Source organism: Oncorhynchus mykiss, chromosome 19 (assembly GCF_057628025.1).
Source record: "Oncorhynchus mykiss isolate SJ-2025 chromosome 19, ASM5762802v1, whole genome shotgun sequence".
Taxonomy (NCBI): domain Eukaryota; kingdom Metazoa; phylum Chordata; class Actinopteri; order Salmoniformes; family Salmonidae; genus Oncorhynchus; species Oncorhynchus mykiss.
In genome coordinates, this window is record NC_143040.1 from 31,770,736 (window position 1) to 31,795,267 (window position 24,532).

The following is a 24,532-nucleotide window of genomic DNA, read 5'->3' on the forward strand; positions in this document are numbered from 1 at the left end:
TCATGCAACAATCTTAGAATATTTTTTACTCAATGTATAAGGAAACCATTTCTAAGCAATCTAATCGGATTAGTTACTGACTCATTGCCAATTGCAAATTAGCCTGGTGCAATCAACATTTTTCCGCAGAAGGGGCATATGCAGGCCAGCACATACAGAAGAAGCGATTACGCAATGCACCAACGCCTTTTCAACAGAACACTGGATGTCATGGGATCAATATGGCTGTTGACTCATCCTCACATATCAATACCAGGCCTTGATTTCTAGATAAAAGGGCGTCAGAACAATAGAATGGCCCAAGGATTTGGACAGCAAACCAGAGCCTTCTGCCTTCTATTGCTCACCACAGTGAATCTGTCTGAGCAGTAACTTGAGTGAGTCGTTCACACTAGACCAGGGTGAGGAAATAGAGTTGTGGGGAATTGTGGGAAATGAGTGCGGTGTGGCAAATGAGTGAGTTGGGGAATTGTACTCACCAGGAGTTCCGAGGGTTCTGGCAGGAATTCTGTGTCCTCCCCAAATATGAAGTATGGAGGTAGTTCTGGATCCTGTGCATTGAATATGATGTCCCCTGAGAAAGAACAGAATTATCACGTCAGCTTTGTCACAGCTTTCACACAACAAGTTAAGGAATTCAATTCAGCCCACCATAGCAATGTTTACTACTCGAGCAGCGAGCACACACAAACACTTCTTATAAAAAATAAATAAGAAGTTGATTCTACAGAAGATGGGGAAAATGTGTATAACACAATGCAGGTACAACTGAATTAAAACCTTAAATTTGTCATCACAATCAGTCCTACTTTGATTCTAGCTGATGCGATAAGGTACCATTGATGACTACATGCATCAACATTCATGCTCTCCTGGCTATTAGTCCAATCACTCTGCTATTTAACACTCTGTATTAACTGCGATGAAATTGACTTTTTATGAACATGGTATGTACTGTTATGAAAGAATGAGAACATGTGACTACAGGTGCACACTTGTTCAGAAACATCAACATGGTGCACAAGGAACAACACACATTCCACTAACAATCAAACTGCCCATTTACAGTAAGACTTAAACATTTAAAATGCTAAATTTGCCATAGTCAGTATTGGCACAAAATAGTCAATATTGCTATACAGAATTGAACAGAGTAGTGGGATTGAATAGGCTAGAACTGGGTCAATATCCAGCTCCAAAAGTGTTGGGACAGTGACAAATTTGTTGTTGTTTTGGCTCTGCATTCCAGCACTTTGGATTTTAAATATTACAATGACTATGAGGTTAAAGACTGTCAGCTTTAATTTGAGGGTATTTTCATCCATATCGGGTGAACCGTTTCCCCCCCCCATTTTACAAAAAGTATTGGAACAAATTCACTTGGTATTAAAGTAGTAAAAAGCTTAGTATTTGCTACCATGACTCATCATTATTCACGATTCATTCAGGGCAATCCATAATCATGGTAGCATCCACATTAATGTAGAAGTGTTTAGAAATATATTATATGTTTTATTTACAATAAAAGTGACTGCAAAATTATTTGCTATTTCTATTGGGCAAAATAATCTGAAACACAACCAAAACAAACAGTAAATGCATCCAACAAATTTGTAGTCACACAAGCTTGATCTAGTCATGGTGTGCTATGAATATGGGACCAAAAACGTTTTATTGCTTTAATACACATACAGTGCCTTCAGAAAGTATTCACATCCCTTGATTATGTCCACATGTTGTTGTGTTACAGCCCGAATGTATGTCACTGGCCTACACACACACACACACACAAATGTCAAAGTATGTTTTTAAAAATATTTTTACAAATGTATTAAAAATGAAAAGCTGAAATGTCTTGTCAATAATAATGCCCTTTGTCATGGCAAGCCTAAATAAATTCAGGTGTACACATTTTCTTAAGAAGTCACATAATAAGTTGCATGGACTCACTATGTGCAATAATAGTGTTTAACATGATTTTTGAATGACTACCTCATCTCTTTACCCCACAAAGACTAGGGAGATTTTCCAATGTTCGCAGAGGGGCACCTATTGGTAGATTTGAATATCCCTTTGAGCATGGTGAAGTTATTAATTACACTTTGGATGGTGTATCAATACACCCAGTCACTATAAAGATACAGGCATCCTTCCTAATTCAGTTGCCGGAGAGGAAGGAAACTGCTCAGAGAGTTCACCATGAGGCCAATGGGGAGTTTAAAACAGTTAAAGAGTTTAATGGCTGTGATAGGAGAAAACTGAGGATAGATCAACAGCATTGTAGTAACTAATTGACAACGTGAAAAGAAGAAGGAAGCTTGTACAGAATACAAACATTCCAAAACCTGCATCCTAAGCAAGGATACTGCAAAAAATGTGTCATAGGAATTCTTTTTTTTTTCTCCGGAATACAAAGTAGTGTGTTTGGGGCAAATCCAATACAACACATTACTGAGTACCACTCTTCATAATTTTAAGCATAGTGGTGGCTGCATCGTGTTATGGGTATGCTAGTAATCATTAAGGACTGGGGAGTTTTTCCAGATAAAAGAGATACACCGAATGGAGCAAAGCACAGGAAAAATCCTCAATCTGCTTTCCATCAGACACTGGAAGATTAATTCACCTTTCAGCAGGACAATAACCTAAAACACATTGGAGCTGCTTACCAAGAAGACAGTAATGTTCCTGAGTGGCCGAGTTACAGTTTTGACTTAAATTTACTGGTTGACTAGCAATGATCAACAACCAATTTGACAGAGCTTGAAGAATTTTGTAAATAATAAATGGACAAATGTTGCACAATCCAGGTGTGAAAAGATCTTAGAGACTTACCCAGAAACTCTCACCACTCACTGTCCAAATACTTTTGAGCTCACTGTAGTTCAGAATGTTCAGATGTTACACAATTCTATTTCCGTCAGAGCAGTGTTTTGGCAGAGAGGGATGAAGAGTTAAACATCCATATGGCAGTATTTTTCCAGACAGGAGAGAAGTATCAAAAAGGTAGGAGGGGATTTGCCATAAATCTGTCAAAATGTCAGGAAGGCAGTCAAAATACTTGTTGGACCAATATACCGGCACACACCCTGACCGGAGGGAGCTGTAGAGGGACTGGAGTAGGGGGGGGGTTACCATTTTGCACTGGACCACCTGTACAAGTAGGACTATATATGGAGAACAACATTCCATAGTGTGTGTGTGTGTGTGCGTGCATGCCTGCCAGGGTAACCTCCCACCCAGGCGTTAATGACTAAGTAGACAAACGTTATGGTGGTCAAAAATCCTAACCTCCACATCACACATTCTAACAGCTATGTTGGTGAGGCTCTGGAGAGAGCTTGCTCTAACGGGCACAGTTTGTGACTTTCGTTGTGTGCGGTGCCACCACGCTCTTGCACACTATCAGCAGGCAGGTCAAAACACTGGCAAGGACCCGAGGCCTTGCATCCTTGACGAAACAAACAGTCTTCCTCAGACAAAAGAACAGGAAACACTGAGCAATATTTGTATTTAAATAGGCAAGTCAGTTAAGAACAAACCCCTATTTACAATGATGGCCTACACCGTCCAATCCCAGACAATGCTGGGCCAATTGAGCACTGCCCTATGGGACTCCAAATCACGGCCGGTTATGATACAGCCTGGATTTGAACAAGGGCATCTGTAGTGACGCCTCTAGCACTGAGATGCAGTGCCTTAGACCGCTGCACCACAACAAGTACTGAAGTTTCAGGCGCTGCCAGACTGCCAGTAACTAGGTCAGTACTGTTTCTGTCTATTTTATTTGATTAGAGGAACTTTTGGAAATTATGCCAGGTACATTCAATCTATTTATTACCATATTTATTTGCACAAAAATAAACTTGATCTTCAGACAAAAATATTGAAACAATGAAAAAGGATACACATATGAAAAGGCTCATAATGAGAAGCAGGCCTAGTAAAAAACTTAATTGGAAAACAATATTGCTTAACATTTACTGGATATTTTCAAACACTTTTGTATTTATCCAACAGTACACTCATTTTATTTCAGTGTTTTATGAGAAGGAAAAACACTGATGATCCAGACATACTGTAAAAAAAAGTCTGGATATTGGGGCAAGGGTAGTACCCATATCCAGTTTTAGTGAATTGAATACAAAAACTACACTATCAATTAAATCCCCAAATTACACTATGCTATAGTATGATACAGGGCACAGAATAACCTATATCAGCCAGATGGAATCACTTTCAGTGACACTTTCAGTGGCATTTTACTAAGTCATGATCTTAAATCTCTTGCCAAAGTCTCAATGAAATGGTTAAGCGTCTGTTCGAATGACTTGTCAGTAAGTCATCATCCGCCACAAGACGAGAAATGCCAAACCAACTCACATAGCTGGCTCGCTCCTAATCTCCTGCTATTTTTGATGTGAGTGATTAAGTGGGAGGCAGATGCAGCTGAGGGAGTTGTGAAATCAAAACCAGGAAACAATTTGCCTCAATAACTCTGTTTTTGCACCCATTGACCTGCAGCAAGGTGGTAAATAATAGTCTATACTTCTCTACAGTATTTGTTTGACTTGAGCAATAGGTTCTACCTGTTGTGGCTATTTGCGTTTTAAGCTTATAACCTTCTCATTCACACATGCCAAACACAAAAACTTCAGTGCTGGTTTTAAAAACTATTCTTATTAAAATATAATTGAACCTTTTACTGTGTGTATGTGTGTGTGTTTGCGTGTGTGAGAGAGACTCACAGCCATTCCAGGAACACCAAATTAAGATAATTCCCGCATGAGATATAATCATTTAAAAACATCTTGTGGTGCAAGCCAAGCTCATAAGGAAAGACTCAATTGTGGGACTTCTCTCAAATGAGAGGTTTGTTTCTTGCAATTCCAGTAAGATAAACACTATGTTTATTGGGGTTATCAGCAAAATAATGGCTGCAAGTGTTCAAATGTTCCATACTTTCATAAGCACTGAGAAAAAAGGTGGCCGGTAGCCACTATTAGATAACCTAGTGGTTAGAGCATTGGGCCAGTAACCACAAGGTGACTAGGTACAAAAAAAAAATGTTGATCTGGCAATGAGCGAGACACTTAACCCTAATTGCTCAAATAATGGCTGATCCCATGACGTGACCCCATTGTACTAGGGTGTCTCAGGGGGAGTGAGATATGCAAAAAACTAATTTCCATTTCGTCACACACACTTGTACGGGCTACACACTTGTGAAACAGGACAAATATAAGCACCCCCTATTTGACCTTTTGAGTTTTAACCCATGTGTGGTGCTCAGGTCTGTGGGACCAATTTTCAATGTTTACAACAAAAAAAAATGATACAATCGATAACTTTTCAACCTGAGACTCATTGGCCTTTACTCATTTTCTGTGAAAAACATGTAAAATAACACATTTTCACCTTTCACACTGTACACCCCTACACATTTATACTACATGTGGTGTTCGTGTCCACTGGACCTGAGGGTAATAAAAGTGTGGAAAAGTGTGGAAAAGTGTGTGTGTGTAGGTGAAAACCCCCAAAAATTTAACAAAAATGTTTGCTGTGTGCCTCCTCCCTAGGCCTGCTGTTTCAACATAGCACCAATAACCTGTCTGTCTCCCTGCCTGTCTGCCTGTCTCTCGCTTTTCTCACACTCTTTACCCTTTGTAGTGTGTGAAACTACACAATGTCTTGCGGGAACTTGCACAATGCTATTACAATACATTATTTTGATGCAGATTTTTTACAATGCATTTTCCCCACACTCTACCCTAGCCAGGTGCAAATTGGGGGAGGGACACAACAAATAAATAGCTTTGCATGTGGGTCTCCTTAACACAATCAATCAGCATGGCCAAAATAATATCTGCTCAGAGGGCCTTAGAAATAATTTTTAGAGTTTATGTCATCTTATCATTGGTGAGAATGTCTCAGATGACAACCGAACTGACATCATATTCATTAAGTACCACCGCATTGGTCGGATTACCAGAATATAGTTCATTTCCCACCACCTTCTGATGTTCCCAGAATCTATGTTAACCAAGGGTTTTGCAAATGTAGCATCAGTAGGGTAGTGAGAAGAAAAAGGGGGAAAGAAGTATTTATGACTGTCATAAACCTACCCCCAGGCCAACATCATGACAGTGGTATTTTATTTTACCTTTATTTAACTAGGCAGGTCAGTTAAGAACAAATTCTTATTTTCAATGACAGCCTAAGAACAGTGAGTTAACTGCCTTGTTCAGGGGCATAACGACATACTTTTATCTTGTCAGCTCAGGGATTTGATCTTGCAACATTTACTTTTCCAACACTCTAACCACTAGGCTACCTGCCGTATGATGGCTGTGTGGTCCCATGGTGTTAATACTTGCGTATTATTGTTTGTACAGATGAACGTGGTACCTTCAGGCATTTGGAAATTGCTCCCAAGGATGAACCAGACTTGTGGAGGTCTACAATTTTTTGGGGGAGGTCTTGGCCTATTTCCTTAGATTTTCCCATGATGTCAAGCAAAGAGGCAATGAGTTTGAAGTTAGGCCTTGAAACACATCCACGGGTACACCTCCAATTGACTCAAATAATGTGGGGCGGCAGGTAGCCTAGTGGTTAGAATGTTGGACTAGTAACTGTAAAAGTTGCAAGAGCAAATCCCTGAGCTGACATTTTCTGGAATTTTCCAAGCTGCTTAAAGGCACAGTCAACTTAGTGTATGTAAACTTCTGACCCACTGGAATTTAGATACAGTGAAATAATCTGTCTGTAAACAATTGTTGGAAAAATTACTTATGTCATGCACAAAGTAGATGTCCTAACCGACTTTCCAAAACAAGAAATGTGTGGTGTGGTTGAAAAACGAGTTTTAATGACTCTAACCTAAGTGTATGTATACTTCAACTTTAGGTAATTCGAAAAATGATAAACAAGAATATACGAGAAATACATGATATTAATTATTTGCTCATTGTCATTTAAACTGTAGTACCACCTGTTTCCTCTGGGTACATGGAAAGACGTGCTTCCCAACTGGAACCTTGGTCCCTTGAGGCCCACTGTCTTGTTATTGGGCTTGTGATATGAGAGGGGGAAGCTGCAGCTCAAAATGGCGACTGGAGTGTGGAAAGAAAAGTAGTGGTGTGTGGAAAGAGGGTGTGGGGTGTGCTGAGTTGTCGGACAAAACGAGTATCGTAACAGATATGGGCAATTTTCTGAATACTATTATGATCTGAGTATTTTTTTGTAATTATCCATGATCGGAAATAAAGCTTTTTTTTAGGTGCCAGCAAGCATGTTTCTTGTGTCAGTCACTGAGTTTCTAAACCATAAGGTAATGTCTGAGTCAGTCATGTGCGTGGTCTAAATAACTCAACTTGCTAGCTTGCCTGTCTATATTAAAAGAAGGGCTGGCTGCACATTGATCCTGCTGCTCTGATTGGATAGAGTGAAGCTGTCCACTCCATCCACTTGCTTCATAATTTCACCTGATCACTTTTCCTTGCATGTTTTCGGTCTGATCATTTAGATTACTGCTGCCTGCTACTATGATAAATCACATGGCAAGGACCTTTGCTATCAATATATCAATGTGCATAATATCTAAAAAGTAGGGCAAGGGTAGAGGGAAAAAAAGGTTAAGTGGTAAAATGCATTCAGACTAGACATTTTGCCAACATGTATTTAGGCATAATAAAACACTTTAGTTTTTTTTCCCCGAACATGAGTATCACCAGATCTGACTTTCAATTTACAGATACGATTATGAATATGATTATGGCAATGTCAGCACACCCCTAGCACTCTGCTATAGATTAGACGGATTTTATTCAGCTGTTTTTTTTCTAACACCATATGTCCACCATCAATACATTGAACTGGTTGTTCCCATTTCAAATCACTAGCTTGCCCTGCATGATGGCATGCTAAATTACTTACAGAACAGTTCTGTGTAGTAATGATGATTTTTCCCAGTGCCATTGAAGACACATTTGCACAATAGTTATTATCAGTTTGGACTCTGCAAGGTAAAGCATATGGTACACAGAACGCACTGTAGCCTATGCCTAGATCACAAACCTAGATCACACTGACAGCGTTAATGCACTAAATGGTAAGCAGCATCATCTGGATATGTATGCAACAAAAGTTCAACATTCACCTTCTGCTACCATTTTTGTCAAGCCGTTTGCGCATACCGTTTGATGCATACAGTTCGATAAATCCAACTAAATCCAATGTATGTACCACACAGAATGCACTGTCTGCAACGCAAACGCAGCATTCCATTGGAAATGTATGTACTTCTGGTGTACCAATATGCAATGACAATGTTGGTGTGATCGAGGTTTAAGTGCAGCATGAACAAAATAGTTTGATGCATCTGGTGCACCTGAAGCTTTACCACACAACTATATTACATAAAGCTACCAAACCGCAAGGGTTTTGACTTTGAAGCCAGAAGATGACTCTGAGTCATATATATCACTAGTTTTCACAAATTATTGTACATTTTCAGTTATAAAACTGACCATTAGTTTTTGGATTATAGGTACTGATGATGGGTGTACTGTTGCTTCATGAGTTGCATGTGTGTGCCTACTGTGACTATCACCCTAATACACTAATATTGTTAGGACACCCCTTCAAATGTGTGGATTCTGCTATGTCAGCTATGCAATCTCCACAAACATTGGCAGTAGAATGACCTTATTGCAGAGCTCCGTGACTTTCAATGTGGCACCATCATAGGACGCCTCTTTTCCAGCAGGTCAGTTCATCAAATGATGATGATGATGATGCTAACCCGTCAACTGTAAGTGCTGTTATTATGAAGTGGAAACTTCTAGGAACAACAATGGCTCAGCCGCAAAGTGGTAGGCTACACAAGCTTACAGAACAGGACCAGCAAGTGCTGAAGCACGTAGTGTGTGAAAATCGTTTATCCTCAGTTGCAACACTCACTACCGAGTTCCAAACTGGGTTTCCATGGCCGAGCAGCCGCTCACAAGCCTAAGATCACCATGCGCAATGCCAAGCATCAACTGGAATGGTGTAAAGCTCGCCGCCATTGGACTCTGGATCAGTGGAAACACGTTCTCTGGAGTGATGAATCATGCTTCACCATCTGGCAGTCTAAAGGACAAAGATAGGTTTGGTGGATGCCAGGAGAACGCTACCTGCCTGACTGCATAGTGCCAACTGTAAAGCAATAATGGTCTGGGGCTATTTTTCATGGGTCGGGCTAGGCCCTTTAGTTCCAATAAAGGGACATCTTAACACTACAGCATACAATGACATTCTAGATGAATATGTGCTTCCAACTTTGTGACAACAGTTTGGGGATGGCCCTTTCCTTTTCAGCAGGACAATGCCCCTGTGCACAAAGCGAGGTCCATACAGAAACGTTTTGTCGAGATAGGTGTGGAAGAACTTGACTGGCCTGCACAGAGCCCATCAGTCCCCGACCTCACTAATGCTGTTTTGGCTGAATGGCAGCAATGTTCCTACATCTAGTGGAAAGCCTTCCCAGAAGAGTGGAGGGTGTTATAGAAGCTAAAGAGGGTCCAACTCCATTTTAATGCCTATGATTTTGGAGTTGCAGGTGTCCACATACTTTTGGTAATGTATTGTACAGTCAACCTCCCAAGCCTTTGCTGGGAGCAAAGGGCACTGTGTCCCAGTGTTGCCATGTATGCCCTCCCCATTGAGTAGACTGTATGTACATGTATCAAGGTGACATTTAGATGGTTTTCAATATTAGCCGTAGGAAGCTACCTACTGGGTATGACGGTCAGGTCTCTGGTCAGCAGGCATGTCAATACAACACCGGTGCACTGCTAATCGTCAAGTCGTGCAGCCCAATCAACAAAACTGTCTTGAATGGCAACAGATCTGCCCAATAAGCTGACTCGCATTTTCATACACATGCACTTGTCGATACCCCGGTCTCATTGTTCTGTCTGTGCTCCGGAGTATTGGGCTATTTTTTTTTAGACCAGAGGAAAGAGTGCCTCCTACTGGCCCTCCAACACCACTTACAGCAGCATCTGGTCTCCTATCCAAGGACTGACCAGGACCAACCCTGCTTAGCTTCAGAAGCAAGCCAGCAGTGGTATGGGTGTTATATATTTAATTCAACTGCTAATAATATTAGGTACATTTCATATTCACAAATGCAAATGGTCTAATTCAAAACCTAACTTATTTCACTTTATAAATGAATTTAAAAAATATGGCACCACTAACTAAAATGAAAAACAGAAAGGCAATTAAAACTTGTATTATTAATGAATATGATTTGTTTGTTTAGGATTCCTGGCAATGTAAATAGTTTATATGTTTTCATGTGACTATTCCTCTTTAATTTTTTTATTTATTTGTTGACAGACTGCAAAGTGAAATAATATTTTACGTGGCAAGAAAGACCTGGCAGCAGAGTCTACCTGTTGACGTCTCAATCGCATTGTGCTTGTTTAGGCCAGCAGAGGGGGCTGCTCACTATAGCAGCTTCATTCACTCTTCTTCTTCTACTAATTACTTGCTCGCGATAGTTTTAGAGAAAACTGCTTTGGAAAACTTGGCCAGAAGCTGTCAAGTGTCAAGTTAAGCCACAACATCGCCACAAACGTCTTTTCAAGCCAGGTAAGTTACACTCGTTTGAGAAACCTTTATAAGGTTTTAAATAGGTTATGCTAGCTAACATTAGCTATGTCGACTACATTATCTAGCTAGGTTAGCTAGCTACTGTCATGGTAGCTAGGTTAAAAAACGTTAATATGTAAACATGCAGTGGACGGGCTATTTTGAAAATATGATATATTAAATTAATGCACAATTATGTGATTATATTTGTAGATTACAATTTTAATGGTTTGGCATTGTAAGTAGTGTGAAAATATATTTAGAAATTTACATGGAAAACATTAGCATAATGTTTTCTGTTAGAGAGTGGAGAGGAGGAAGACTGGATAGGAAGAAAAGTGAAAGAGATAGAGGAGGAAAGATAAAGATATATGTTTAGATATGTTTTTCCATTTATGCGCTCAGGTCAAGACGATAGAATGGTTAACTGCACCCTTTGTAATTCCTCTTTTTCAATTGGCAGCAGGGGAAGAACGGCAGTGGTAGAACATCAGCAGACAAAAAAGCATAAAGCCTCTCTGATTGCACGTGTTGCTATGCCCTCGGCACAACTGACTCGAAAGCTTTATGAGCCGAAGTTTACATGTGCTAGGACAAAATGTGATGCCACAGTGAGTAACGTGTTAGCACCATGGGCAACTACTTTGGTAACACAGGACCTAGACCAGGTTGAATTTGTGTTCCTTGCCATTGATGCGTCCAATCATGGACATGTAAAGCTGCTGCCAATAGTAGTCAGATATTGTCAGATATATGGTGGCAACACATCTGTGGAAACAAAACTGCTTGATTTTGTTGAATTGAAAGGAGAAACAGCAGAGGAGATTGCAGCTGAGGTCCTGGTGGTCATCCAAAAATATAACCTAGAAAACAAAGTCGTAGCATTCTCTGCCGACAACACAAATACCAACTTTGGAGGACTGAATAGGCTGGGGAGGGTCAATGTCCATACCAAAGTAAAAAATGCTCTGCAGCACGAGTTGATTGGCTTAGGTTGTCCTGCCCACAGCAGCCAGAACAGCTTTGGATATGATTTACCTTGATGTTGAGTACCTCCTCACAAAGATATTTTCATATTTTCACCGTCAGAGTAGAAAGATTGAAGAGCTTTTGTGAGTTTGTTGGCCAGGAGTACCATAACATTTTAGGACACAGCAAATGTTCGCTGACTGTCCATGCTCTCTGCTCTAGAAAGAGTGCTGGAAAGGTATGTGCCATTGAAATCCTTTTTTCTTTCTGAAGACAAATGCCCTGTTGTCCTGCGAACAATGTTTGAAGATCCACTGACTGAACTTTGGCTGGTCTTTGTCCATGGAAACATGACCGTATTCAGTGACACGATCAAGATGCTTGAAGGCCAGGACTGCTGTGCTGTGGAGTCAGCTACAATTCTGAGAAACATTGAGGCAAAATTGACTGCAAGACGTGATGACAACTTCACTCCAGTTTTGGTCAGAGTACTTCTGAGAGAGCTAGAGGGAAATGGTGCAATGTCTAAAGAGAGCTTTCTCAAAACATCCCAATCATTCTTCACTACGGCTGTGAACTACTTGCAGGCATTGGGGAAAGCACACAGATAAAATATTTACATTGTCTCCTTTTAAAAAGCAACCTCAGTGTGAAGAGATCCACATCGGAGACACCTCTTAGTCAGAGATGGAGCACGGTGGTTACCCACTTCAAAGAGAATGACATCCCACACACTAACCTGGCTAGATTAGCATCCGTTGTCATGTGCTTACCTGGAAGTAATGCACCAGTCGAGAGAGTGTTCTCCCAAATGAATGATATATGGACAGCAGCAAGAAATAAGTTCACTGTTCCTACCATCAAGGCCATGCTTATTGTGAAGACAAACTTCAACCTCCCCTGCCAGGAGTTCATGGAGAAGCTGGCCAAAGACAGAGTAATCTGGAATAAGATGCATTCTTCTGAGAAATAAACAGATTAGGTTGGTATAAGTGCTAACTACATAATATAATCTCATCATCGTCTTATTTTTTTACTATGTTGTTAAGTATTTCACATAGATTGTTGTCTGTTTTTTCAATTTTGCTCATGTTCTCTTCTGCTCTTATTCTATCCAGACTAGCAGGACCACTGAATGGCTGTTCAGATCTGACAGTTCTGTCTTGTCTGTAGTGTTTCTGTAATATAGTTGTTTTCTCTGTCTATCACAGTGTGCCTGTTAGACTAAATACATGAAACTGTAATTGTCCCCCTATTTTATTTTAATAGCATTGGCTATTTTAATTATATATTGCCCGCCGAACTGGAAATGTCCCCGGTTTTAATTTCAGAAATCTGGTCACCTTAAGCTAACTGCCTGGCTACATATTTAAAAAAATTAAGTATAATGGCTATTCTGCCCTTGAATTGCGTTCCCATGCAAAACTAGACAGATAGCTAACAACTAAGTCTTCAATAAAACTCCCAAGGCGTGACTTTTCTTGAATGAATATATTGAAAACGTTTATGTTGTGAAACTGCAAAATACAGAAATGAATATACTTTAGTATTCAATTCACACCGACATACTGTAGCTGTACATTATACATTTGAAGTTGCATAAATACAAAACACGTGCTAAGGTACCATGCATCTGGCAATGATGCCAAACCATATAGCTAATTGTTACTCATATGGTAATTGGCTAACTCCTTTCATTACTCTAATAATGTACAACCATCTATGTAGAATAACAAAGCATATTACAATAGAAACAGTAACAAAACTAGTATTGTATATTTTACAATTCGTTTGCATGACGCACGAGCAAAGTAATACAGCTAACGACATACATGAAAGGCATTGCAATTTGTGTGAGTAAATGCAACCAACCAACATTGATATGTAAGCAACTCTATCAATAACAAGATTATCATCATTAGCTAAATGCTTGAATCGAACATTCAAACAAATATTTTCCAAGGTTGAAGCTTGACAAGAAACAACTACATTGAAAGACCTGCACCGTAGCGTTGTTTGTAGCTGATTCTATGCGTGCAGAACAAATTCTCTACTTCCTGTTTGCGTAGTCTTTCTAAGTACCAGAAAGCTCCACTAGGGGGCAAATAACACCATTGAACACAATGAAAATCCAATTTAACCATTGTAATAAAATAATCTGTTACCTTCTAACAGGATGGCAGCACAATGGTATATTTGTTTTGAATACAAACAACTCAAAAGCATCTCTATTCTCTAAAATTATAACACAACAAGGAGAATATTTGCACGATGAAAGTAAACCTTTTGTAGATCGGAAAAAGCAAGACTAGCTATGCACTTTGAGGTCCGAAAAGGACCCCCAAAACATGAAAAATTAGCTGTGAACATTTTCGGATTTCCAAGACAGTAAGACAAGTGTAGCTATTCTAGTTGCTAGCTATGTTTCTCATATTGCTAGTGTTGGAAATGTGTCTGTCAAAAACTCAGTAATGTTAACTCATGAATCAATATATAACTTGCAGAAATAATAGGCTAGCTAGCGAAATGTCAAACTGTTACACTCTTGACTGTTAAGTCAAGAGCATTCTCTCAGTAATATCCGTCTTGTAGCTATCAATGCATTGTGAATAGAATAGTCGGTCTAACGTCACTGCTTTAGTGATGTCATGCCCTTTTTCTGTCTTTCTTTGGCTGTTTCCAGAGAACTTGGGTGTGAAAGATGAACAACATGCCCCCTGAGCCTGCACTGAACAGCATCTCCCCTGTGCTGCACCCAATGCTGTGCAGTGTGGTGCGGAATGGTCGAGTGGGCCTTGATTCCACGAACTGCCTTCGCATCATGGACCTCAAGACTGGGTGAGTTCCTCTGCTCAATGTCTGTGATACTTCGATATGAAACTATTGGGTACATTTCAGTTTGAAGTGGCTTCTCAGTTATATCCTCCATTTCATCTACACTGATTTGAAAGAATATGATAGGTGAAAGAAATATGGTGGATATGTGTTAGCTTTCACCTGTCCAGTTTTGTCAGTATAGATTAAGAGGAGGATAAGATCAAAGGGTACCACTATTGAGGCACACATCAGATCAAATCAAATTCTGTTGGTCACACACGTGTTTAGCAGATGTTATTGCGGGTGTAGTGAAATGCTTGTGTTTCTAGCTCAAACAGTGCAGTCTATACATTTCTCAACAATACACATAAATCTAAACATAAATCTAAGTAAAGGAATTGAATTAAGAATATATAAATACATGGACAAGCAATGTCAGAGCGGTCTAGACTAAGATACAATAGAATACTGTATATACAAATGAGATGTGACTAGTGTTCCATTTATTAAAGTGGCCAGTGATTTCAAGTCTATGTAAACTCAACAAAAAAAGAAACGTCCCTTTTACAGGACCCTGTCTTTCAAAGATAATTAGTAAAAATCCAAATAACTTCACAGATCTTCAATGTAAAGGGTTTAAACACTGTTTCCAGTGTTTAAACCATAAACAATTCATGAACATGCACCAGTGGAACGGTTGTTAACCTCTCTGGGATCGTTCAGGACGCTAGCGTCCCACCTCGCCAACAGCCAGTGAAATTACAGGACGCCAAATTCAAAATAACAGAAATCTCATAATTAAAATTCCTCAACCATAGTATTTTACACCATTTTAAAGATACACTTCTCGTTAATCCAACCACAGTGTCCGATTTCAAAAAAGGCCTTTCGGCGAAAGCAGAACATATCATTACGTTAGGTCAGCAACTAGTCACAGAAAGCATTCAGCCATTTTCTAACCAAAGAGAGTTGTCACAAAAAGCAGAAATATAGATAAAATGAATCGCTAACCTTTGACGATCTTCATCAGATGACACTCCCAGGACTGAATATTACACAATACATGTATATTTTGTTCGATCAAGTTCATATTTATATCCAAAAATCTCAATGTACATTGGCGCCATGTTCAGAAATGCCTCCAAAACATCCGGAGAAATTGCAGAGCCACATCAAATAACAGAAATACTCATCATAAACTTTAATGAAAAATACATGTTTTACATAGAATTAAAGATAACCTTGTTCTTAATGCAACCACTATGTCAGATTTCAAAAAAGCTTTACTGCAAAAGCACAATATTCAATAATCTGAGAACAGCATTCAGCCACATTAGCAAGCCATACAGTTACCCGCCAAATTGTGGAGTCAACAAAAGTCATAAATAGCATTATAAATCTTCACTTACCTTTGCGGATCTTCGTCGGAATGCACTCCCAGGACTCCCACTTCCACAAGAAATGTTTGTTTTGTTCGTTTACGTCCTTATTTATGTACAAATACCCCCGTAATGTTTGCGCGTTTAGTTCACTATTCCAAAGGCACAAGACGAAAAGTCAAGAGTTCCATTACAGTTTGTAGAAACATGTCAAACGATGTTTACAATTAATACTTAGGGTCTTTTTATAATAAATCTTCAATAATATTCCAACTGGACAATAGCGTATTCATTACAGAGGATAAAGAAGGAACGGCGCGCCCACGTGAAGGTGCAGTAAACAACTGATTGGCCTCAGCCTAGTCCACTTGTTGAAACAGCTCTTATTCGACACTCTTCCACAATAGAAGCCTCAAACAATTTTCTAAAGACTGTTGACATCTGCTGGATGCCTTGGGAAGTGCAATCTGGCCTCAGACACAGCATATTGGATAGGCAATCACTTAAATGAAACTACAAACCTCAGATTTCCCACTTCCTGGTTGGATTTGTCTCAGGTTTTCACCTGCCATATGAGTTCTGTTATACTCACAGACATCAGTGTTTTCTATCCAATACTAATATTGCATAATACAATTACTAATAATATGCATATATTAGCATCTGGGACAGAGTAGCAGGTAGTTTACTCTGGGTACCTTATTCATCCAAGCTACTCAATACTGCCCCCCTGTCACCAAGAAGTTAAGACACAGTTATGAAAACTTAGGACACTAAAGAGGCCTTTCTACTGACTCTGGAAATCACCAAAAGAAAGATGCCCAGGAGGCATGAGGACTGCAGATGTGGTCAGGGCAATAAATTGCAACGTCTGTACTAGAGTTCGACCGATTATGATTTTTCAACTCCTATATCGATTATTGGAGGACAAAAAAAAAGCTGATACCGATTAAATCGGCTGATTTTTTAAAATGTATTTGTAATAATGACAATTACAACAATACTGAATGAACACTTATTTTAACTTAATGTAGTACATCAATAAAATTTTGTCTCAAATAAATAATGAAACGTTCAATTTGGTTTAAATAATGCAAAAACAAAGTGTTGAAGAAGTAAGTAAAAGTGCAATATGTGCCATGTAAGAAAGCTAACGTTAAAGTTCCTTGCTCAGAACATGAGAACATATAAAAGCTGGTGGTTCCTTTTAACCTCTTGAAACTCTGGGGGCGGTATTTCATTTTTTTTCATAAACATGAACAAATACAAAACAATAAACGTAACACGAAAACCTAACAGCCTATACTGGTGCAAAACAAACACAGAGACAGGAACAATCACCCACGAAACACTCAAAGAATATGGCTGCCTAAATATGGTTCCCAATCAGAGACAACGATAAACACCTGCCTCTGATTGAGAACCACTCCAGACAGCCATAGACTATGCTAGAAAACCCCACTAAGCCACAATTCCAAAACCTACGAAAAACCCCAAGACAAAACACACCACATAATAAACCCATGTCACACCCTGGCCTAACCAAAATAATAAAGAAAACACAGAATACTAAGACCAGGGCGTGAAAATCGAATAGATATGTGAAAAACACCTTGAGGATTGATTCTAAACAACGTTTGCCATGTTTTGTCGATATTATGGAGCTAATTTTGCAAAAAGTTTGGTGTTGTAGTGACCGCATTTTCCGGTCGATTTCTCAGCCAAACGTGAAGAACAAACGGAGCTATTTCGCCTACAAAAATAATATTTTTGGAAGAAAGTAACATTTGCTATCTAACTGGGTGTCTCGTAAGTGAAAACATCCGAAGTTCTTCAAAGGTAAATGAGGATGATAATTTGGTTGCTTTTCTTATTTTCGTGAAAATGTTGCCTGCTGCTAGCATGGCATAATGCTATGCTAGGCTATGATAAACTTACACAAATGCTTGTCTAGCGTTGGCTGTAAAGTATATTTTGAAAATCTGAGATCACAGTGTGATTAACAAAAGGCTAAGCTGTGTCTCAATATATTTCATTTGTGATTTTCATGAATAGGAATATTTTCTAGGGATATTTATGTCCGCTGCGTTATATTAATTAGTTTGAGGCTATGATTACGCTCCCGGATCCGGGATGGTTAGTATCAAGATTAACATGAGTCTTCAATATTTCCAGTTAAGAAGTTAAAGGTTGTAGTTATTATAGGAATTACAGGACTATTTCTCTTTATACCATTTGTATTTCATATACCTTTGACTATTGGATGTTCTTATAGGCACTTTAGTATTGCCAGTGTAACAGTATAACTTCCATCCCTCTCCTCGCTCCCACCTGGGCTCGAACCAGGAACACAACGACAACAGCCACCCTCGAAGCAGTGTTACCCATGCAGAGCAAGGGGAACAACTATTCCAAGTCTCAGAGAGAGTGACGTTTGAAACGCTATTAGCGCTCACCCCGCTAACTCGCTAGCCATTTCACATCACATTGTTACACCAGCCTAATCTCGGGAGTTGATAGACTTGAAGTCATAAACAGCAGAGCTGCTGGCAAAATGCACGAAAGTGCTGTTTGAATGAATGCTTATGAGCCTGCCGGTGCCTACCATCGCTCAGTCAGACTGCTCTATCAAATCATAGACTTAATTATAACATAATAACACACAGAAATGTGAGCCTTAGGTCATTAATATGGTCGAATCCGGAAACTTTCATCCCGAAAACAAGACGTTTATTCTTTCAGTGAAATACGGAACGGTTCCGTTTCCAACAATTGTTGACAGACAGATTATTTCACTTATAATTCACTGTATCACAATTCCATTGGGTCAGAATTTTACATACACTAAGTTTACTGTGCATTTAAAGAGCTTGGAAAATTCCAGAAAATTATCTCATGGCTTTAGAAGCGTCTGATAGGCTGATTTGACATAATTTGAGTCAATTGGAGGTGTACCTGTGGATGTATTTCAAGGCCTACCTTCAAACTCAGTGCCTCTTTGCTTGACATCATGGGAAAATCAAAAGAAATCAGCCAAGACCTCAGAATTTAATTTTTTAGACCTCCACAAGTCTGGTTCATCCTTGGGAGCAATTTCCAAATGTCTGAATGTACCACGTTCATATGTTCAAACAATAGTACGCAAGTATAAACACCATGGGACCACGCAGCCATCATACCGCTCAGGAAAAATACACGTTCTGTCTCTTAGAGATGAACATACTTTGGTGCAAAAAGTGCAAATCAATCCCTGCACAACATCAAAGGACCTTGAGGAAATGCTGGAGGAAACCGGTACAAAAGTATCTATATCAACAGTAAAATGACTCCTATATAGACATAATCTGAAAGGCCGCTCAGCAAGTAAGAAGCCACGGCAAAACCGCCATAAAAAAGACAGACTACAGTTTGCAAGTGCACATGGGGACAAAGATTGTACTTTTTGGAGAAATGTCCTCTGGTCTGATGAAACAAAAATAGAACTGTTTGGCCATAATGACCATTGTTATGTTTGGAGGAAAAGGGGGAGGCTTGCAAGCCAAAGAACACCATCCCAACCGTGATGCACAGGGGTGGCAGCATCGTGTTGTGGGGGTGCTTTGCTGCAGGAGGGACTGGTGCACTTCACAAAATAGATGGCATCATGAGGTGGTAAAATTATGTGGATATATTAGAGCAACATCTCAAGACATCAGTCAGGCAGTTAAAGCTTGGTCGCAAATGAGTCTTCCAAATGGACAATGGCTTAACGACAACAAAGTCAAGGTATTGGAGTTGCCATCACAAAGCCCTGACCTCAAACCTGCAGAACATTTGTGGGTAGAACTGAAAAAGGGTGTGCGAGCAAGGAGGCCTACAAACCTGACTCAGTTACACCAGCTCTGTCAGGAGGAATTGGCCAAAATTCACCCAACTTTTTGTGGGAAGCTTGTGGAAGGCTACCCAAAACGTTTGACCCAAGTTAAACAATTTAAAGGCAATGCTATCAAATACCAATTGAGTGTATGTAAACTTCTGACCTACTGGGAAAGTGATGAAAGAAATAAAAGCTGAAATAAATCATTCTCTCTACTATTATTTTGACATTTCACGTTCTTAAAATCAGACAGGGGATTTTTACTAGGATTAAATGTCAGGAATTGTGAAAAACTGAGTTTAATTGTATTTGGCTAAAGTGTACGTAATCTTCTGACTTCAACTGTACGTACATACATACATACAGTGCCTTGCGAAAGTATTCGGCCCCCTTGAACTTTGCGACCTTTTGCCACATTTCAGGCTTCAAACATAAAGATATAAAACTGTATTTTTTTGTGAAGAATCAACAACAAGTGGGACACAATCATGAAGTGGAACGACATTTATTGGATATTGCAAACTTTTTTAACAAATCAAAAACTGAAAAATTGGGCGTGCAAAATTATTCAGCCCCCTGTTGGAAGACAAATCTCCGTCCCAGTCTCAGGTCTTTTGCAGACTCCATCAGGTTTTCCAGAATGGTCCTGTATTTGGCTTCATCCATCTTCCCATCAATTTTAACCATCTTCCCTGTCCCTGCTGAAGAAAAGCTGGCCCAAACCATGATGCTGCCACCACCATGTTTGACAGTGGGGATGGTGTGTTCAGCTGTGTTGCTTTTACGCCAAACATAACGTTTTGCATTGTTGCCAAAAAGTTCAATTTTGGTTTCATCTGACCAGAGCACCTTCTTCCACATGTTTGGTGTGTCTCCCAGGTGGCTTGTGGCAAACTTTAACCGACACTTTTTATGGATGGCTTTCTTCTTGCCACTCTTCAATAAAGGCCAGATTTGTGCAATATACGACTGATTGTTGTCCTATGGACAGAGTCTCCCACCTCAGCTGTAGATCTCTGCAGTTCATCCAGAGTGATCATGGGCCTCTTGGCTGCATCTCTGATCAGTCTTCTCCTTGTATGAGCTGAAAGGGACGGCCAGGTCTTGGTAGATTTGCAGTGGTCTGATACTCCTTCCATTTCAATATTATCGCTTGCACAGTGCTCCTTGGGATGTTTAAAGCTTGGGAAATCTTTTTGTATCCAAATCCGGCTTTAAACTTCTTCACACCAGTATCTCGGACCTGCCTGGTGTGTTCCTTGTTCTTCATGATGCTCTCTGCGCTTTTAACGGACCTCTGAGACTATCACAGTGCAGGTGCATTTATACGGAGACTTGATTACACACAGGTGGATTGTATTTATCATCATTAGTCATTTAGGTCAACATTGGATCATTCAGAGATCCTCACTGAACTTCTGGAAAGAGTTTGCTGCACTGAAAGTAAAGGGGCTGAATAATTTTGCACGCCCAATTTTTCAGTTTTTGATTTGTTAAAAAAGTTTGAAATATCCAATAAATGTCGTTCCACTTCATGATTGTGTCCCACTTGTTGTTGATTCTTCACAAAAAAATACAGTTTTATATCTTTATGTTTGAAGCCTGAAATGTGGCAATAGGTCGCAAAGTTCAAGGGGGCCGAATACTTTCGCAAGGCACTGTACATACATACATCCATACATACATACATACATATTCTCTGCAAAAAAGAAACATCTTCTCACTGTCAACTGCGTTTATTTTCATCAAACTTAATGTGTAAATTATTGAATTTGAACATAAGATTCAACAACTGAGATATAAGCTGAACAATTCCACAGATGTGACTAACAGAAATGAAATAATGTGTCCCTGAACAGAGGGGGGGTCAAAATCAAAAGTAACAGTCAGTATCTGGTGTGGCCACCAGCTGAATTAAGTACTGCAGTGCATCTCCTCCTCATGGACTGCACCAGATTTGTCAGGTTCTGCTGTGAGATGTTACCCCACTCTTCCACCAAGGCACCTGCGAGGTCCCAGGCATTTCTGTGGGGAATGGCCCTAGCCCTCACCCTCCGATCCAACAGGTCCCCGACGTGCTCAATGGGATTGAGATCTGGGCACTTCGCTGGCCATGGCAGAACACTGACATTCCTGTATGGCAGGAAATCATGCACAGAAAGAGCAGTATGGCTGGTGGCATTGTCATGCTGGAGGGTCATGTCATGATGAGCCTGCAGGAAGGGTACCACATGAGGGAGGAGGATGTCTTCCCTTTAAATGCACAGCGTTAAGATTGCCTGCAATGACAACAAGCTCAGTCCAATGATGCTGTGACACAACGCCCCAGACCATGACGGACCCTCCACCTCCAAATCGATCCCGCTCCAGAGTACAGCCCTCGGTGTAACGCTCTTTCCTTCTACGATAAACGTGAATCTGACCATCACTCCTGGTGAGACAAAACCGCGACTCGTCAGTGAAGAGCACTTTTTGCCAGTCCTGTCTGGTCCAGTGACAGTGGGTTTGTGCCCATAGGCGACGTTGTTGCCAGTGATGTCTGCTGAGGACCTGCCTTACAACAGGCCTACCAGCCCTCAGTCCAGCCTCTCTCAGCCTATTGCGGACAGTCTGAGCACTTATGGAGGGATTGTGCATTCCTGGTGTAACTCGGGCAGTTGTTGTTGCCTTCCTGTACCTGTCCCGCAGGTGTGATGTCCGGATGTACCAATCCTGTGCAGGTGTTGTTACACGTGGTCTGCCACTGTGAGGACGATCAGCTGTCCGTCCTGTCTCCCTGTAGCACTGTCTTAGGGGTCACACGGTACGGACATTGCAATTTATTGCCCTGGCCACATCTGCAGTCCTCATGCCTCCCTGCAGCATGCTTAAGGGACATTCACTCAGGGACCCTGTGCATCTTTATTTTGGTGTTTTTCAGAGTCAGTAGAAAGGGCTCTTTAGTGTCCTACGTTTTCAAAACTGTGACCTTAATTGCCTACCATCTGTTAGCTCTTAGTGTCCTAACGACCGTTCCACAGGTGCATTAATTTTTAAAGTTTATTAATTGTTTATGGTTCATTGAACAAGCATGGGAAACAGTTTACAATGAAGATCTATGAAGTTATTTGAATTTTTACAAATTATCTTTTAAAGACAGGGACCTGAAAATTGCATGTTTCTTTTTTTGCTGAGTTTACATAGGTACGTACAGTGCCTAGTGAAAGTATTCACCCCACTTGGCATTTTTCCTATTTTGTTTCCTTCAACCTGGAATTAAAATACATTTTTTTTTTTGGGGGGGGGGGGGGGGGGGTTGTATCATTTGATTTACACAACATACCTACCACTTTCAAGATAAAAAATATTTTTTATTGTGAAACAAACAAGAAATAAGACAAAAAAACTTTACTTTAGCGTGCATTACTATTCATCCCCCCAAAGTCAATGCTTTGTGCAACCACCTTTTTCAGCAATTACAGCTGCATGTCTCTTGGGGTATGTCTCTATAAGCTTGGCACATCTAGCCACTGGGTTTTTTGCCCATTCTTCAAGGTAAAACTGCTCCAGCTCCTATAAGTCGGATGGGTTCCGCTGGTGTACAGGTGTCTTTAAGTCATACCACAGATTCTCAGTTGGATTGAGATCTGGGCTTTGACTAGGCCATTCCAAGACGTTTAAAATGCTACCAAATACTAATTGAGTATCTGTAATCTTCTGACGCACTGGGAATGTGATCAAAGAAATCAAAGCTGAAATAAATCATTCTCTCTACTATTATTCTGACATTTCACATACTTAAAATAAAGTGATGATCCCAACTGACCTAAAACAGCGAATTTTTACTGAGATTAAATGTCAGGAATTATGAGAAACTTGGCTATGGTGTATGTAAACTTCTGACTTCAGCTGTAGCTAGCTACAGTACCTTAGCATTTCTTTATTACTATAATTGTTTCTCCCCGTCGATTAGAAACAAGGATGGTTCTGTGCTATGTACCGGATATGTAACCATCACTCCGATATGCACACATGCATTTGATTGTTTTCCGAACTTTGTAATCGAGAGGCTTCGCTGGAGCCGTGTGATAAGGTAAGCCCTATTTTGTAGCTGTTTGGTCAAAGATCTGGGGTTAGCTAGGTGCTTATTAAAATTAGCTAGATAACCACCGACAGTAGACATGTACAACTCACGTTACCTTCCTTACAAGTAAAAAGAAAACCAGCATAGGCTAGCATAACGACTGTTCTGAGCTTTTTATTGACAAGTCTTTAGGGAGCTAGCCGAATGGTGAGCTAATGTTAACTAGCTAGCTAAATATTGCCTGGTGGGCTATAGCAACCTTGGTTGGCTAGTTACATACATGTTTTCCTCATACAAAACAAAGAAATGGTTTTGTTCCACGAGTGAATCTGTAATCAAATTACTTGTGCTGTCAATAAGAAATGTCAGCAGGGATGGAAATTAAGCTTGCCTGAGGCTAGTATTTTTCAGAATGGGCTAGTAGGCTATGTGCCAAACTAGCCTGACACAGCTGTGAAATGTTTGCCTTTACAAATATCTCATGCCACAGATTTAGGACCGGAATGTAGAAATCGTGTTCTGTTGGCCAGCACCCAAAATCCTTATGTTCCATCCCTACATGTCAGTCACTTTCAGACGATCTCTCTATCACTGTTGGTCCTCCTCAGTGACCTCACAGCTGAGGGTTTCCTCTTGAGAATTAAAATCGGAAGTACAGTAGTATTTATCATCGCAATTCTTCACCTCGTCAGGCAAATAGTACCATAGACTGTCCTGATCATCTGGTTAAGCATTCCAGGTAATTCCTCCATCCCAGCAGAAATGTTCCATCAACATAGCAGGATTTTAAATGTGCTGATAGACCAA

The 24,532-nt window shown here is 40.1% G+C and overlaps 1 protein-coding gene across 1 annotated transcript in view; it reads right to left on the reverse strand.

Moving 5' to 3' along the window:
• Positions 1 to 24,532, reverse strand: part of LOC110498671 (BRISC and BRCA1-A complex member 2) — a 170,300-nt gene that overhangs the window by 140,505 nt on the left and 5,263 nt on the right. Inside the window, exon 5 of the mRNA XM_090209695.1 lies at positions 480 to 574. Coding sequence (XP_090065821.1) covers positions 480 to 574 — 95 coding nt within the window. The remainder of the gene's footprint in view (positions 1 to 479; positions 575 to 24,532) is intronic.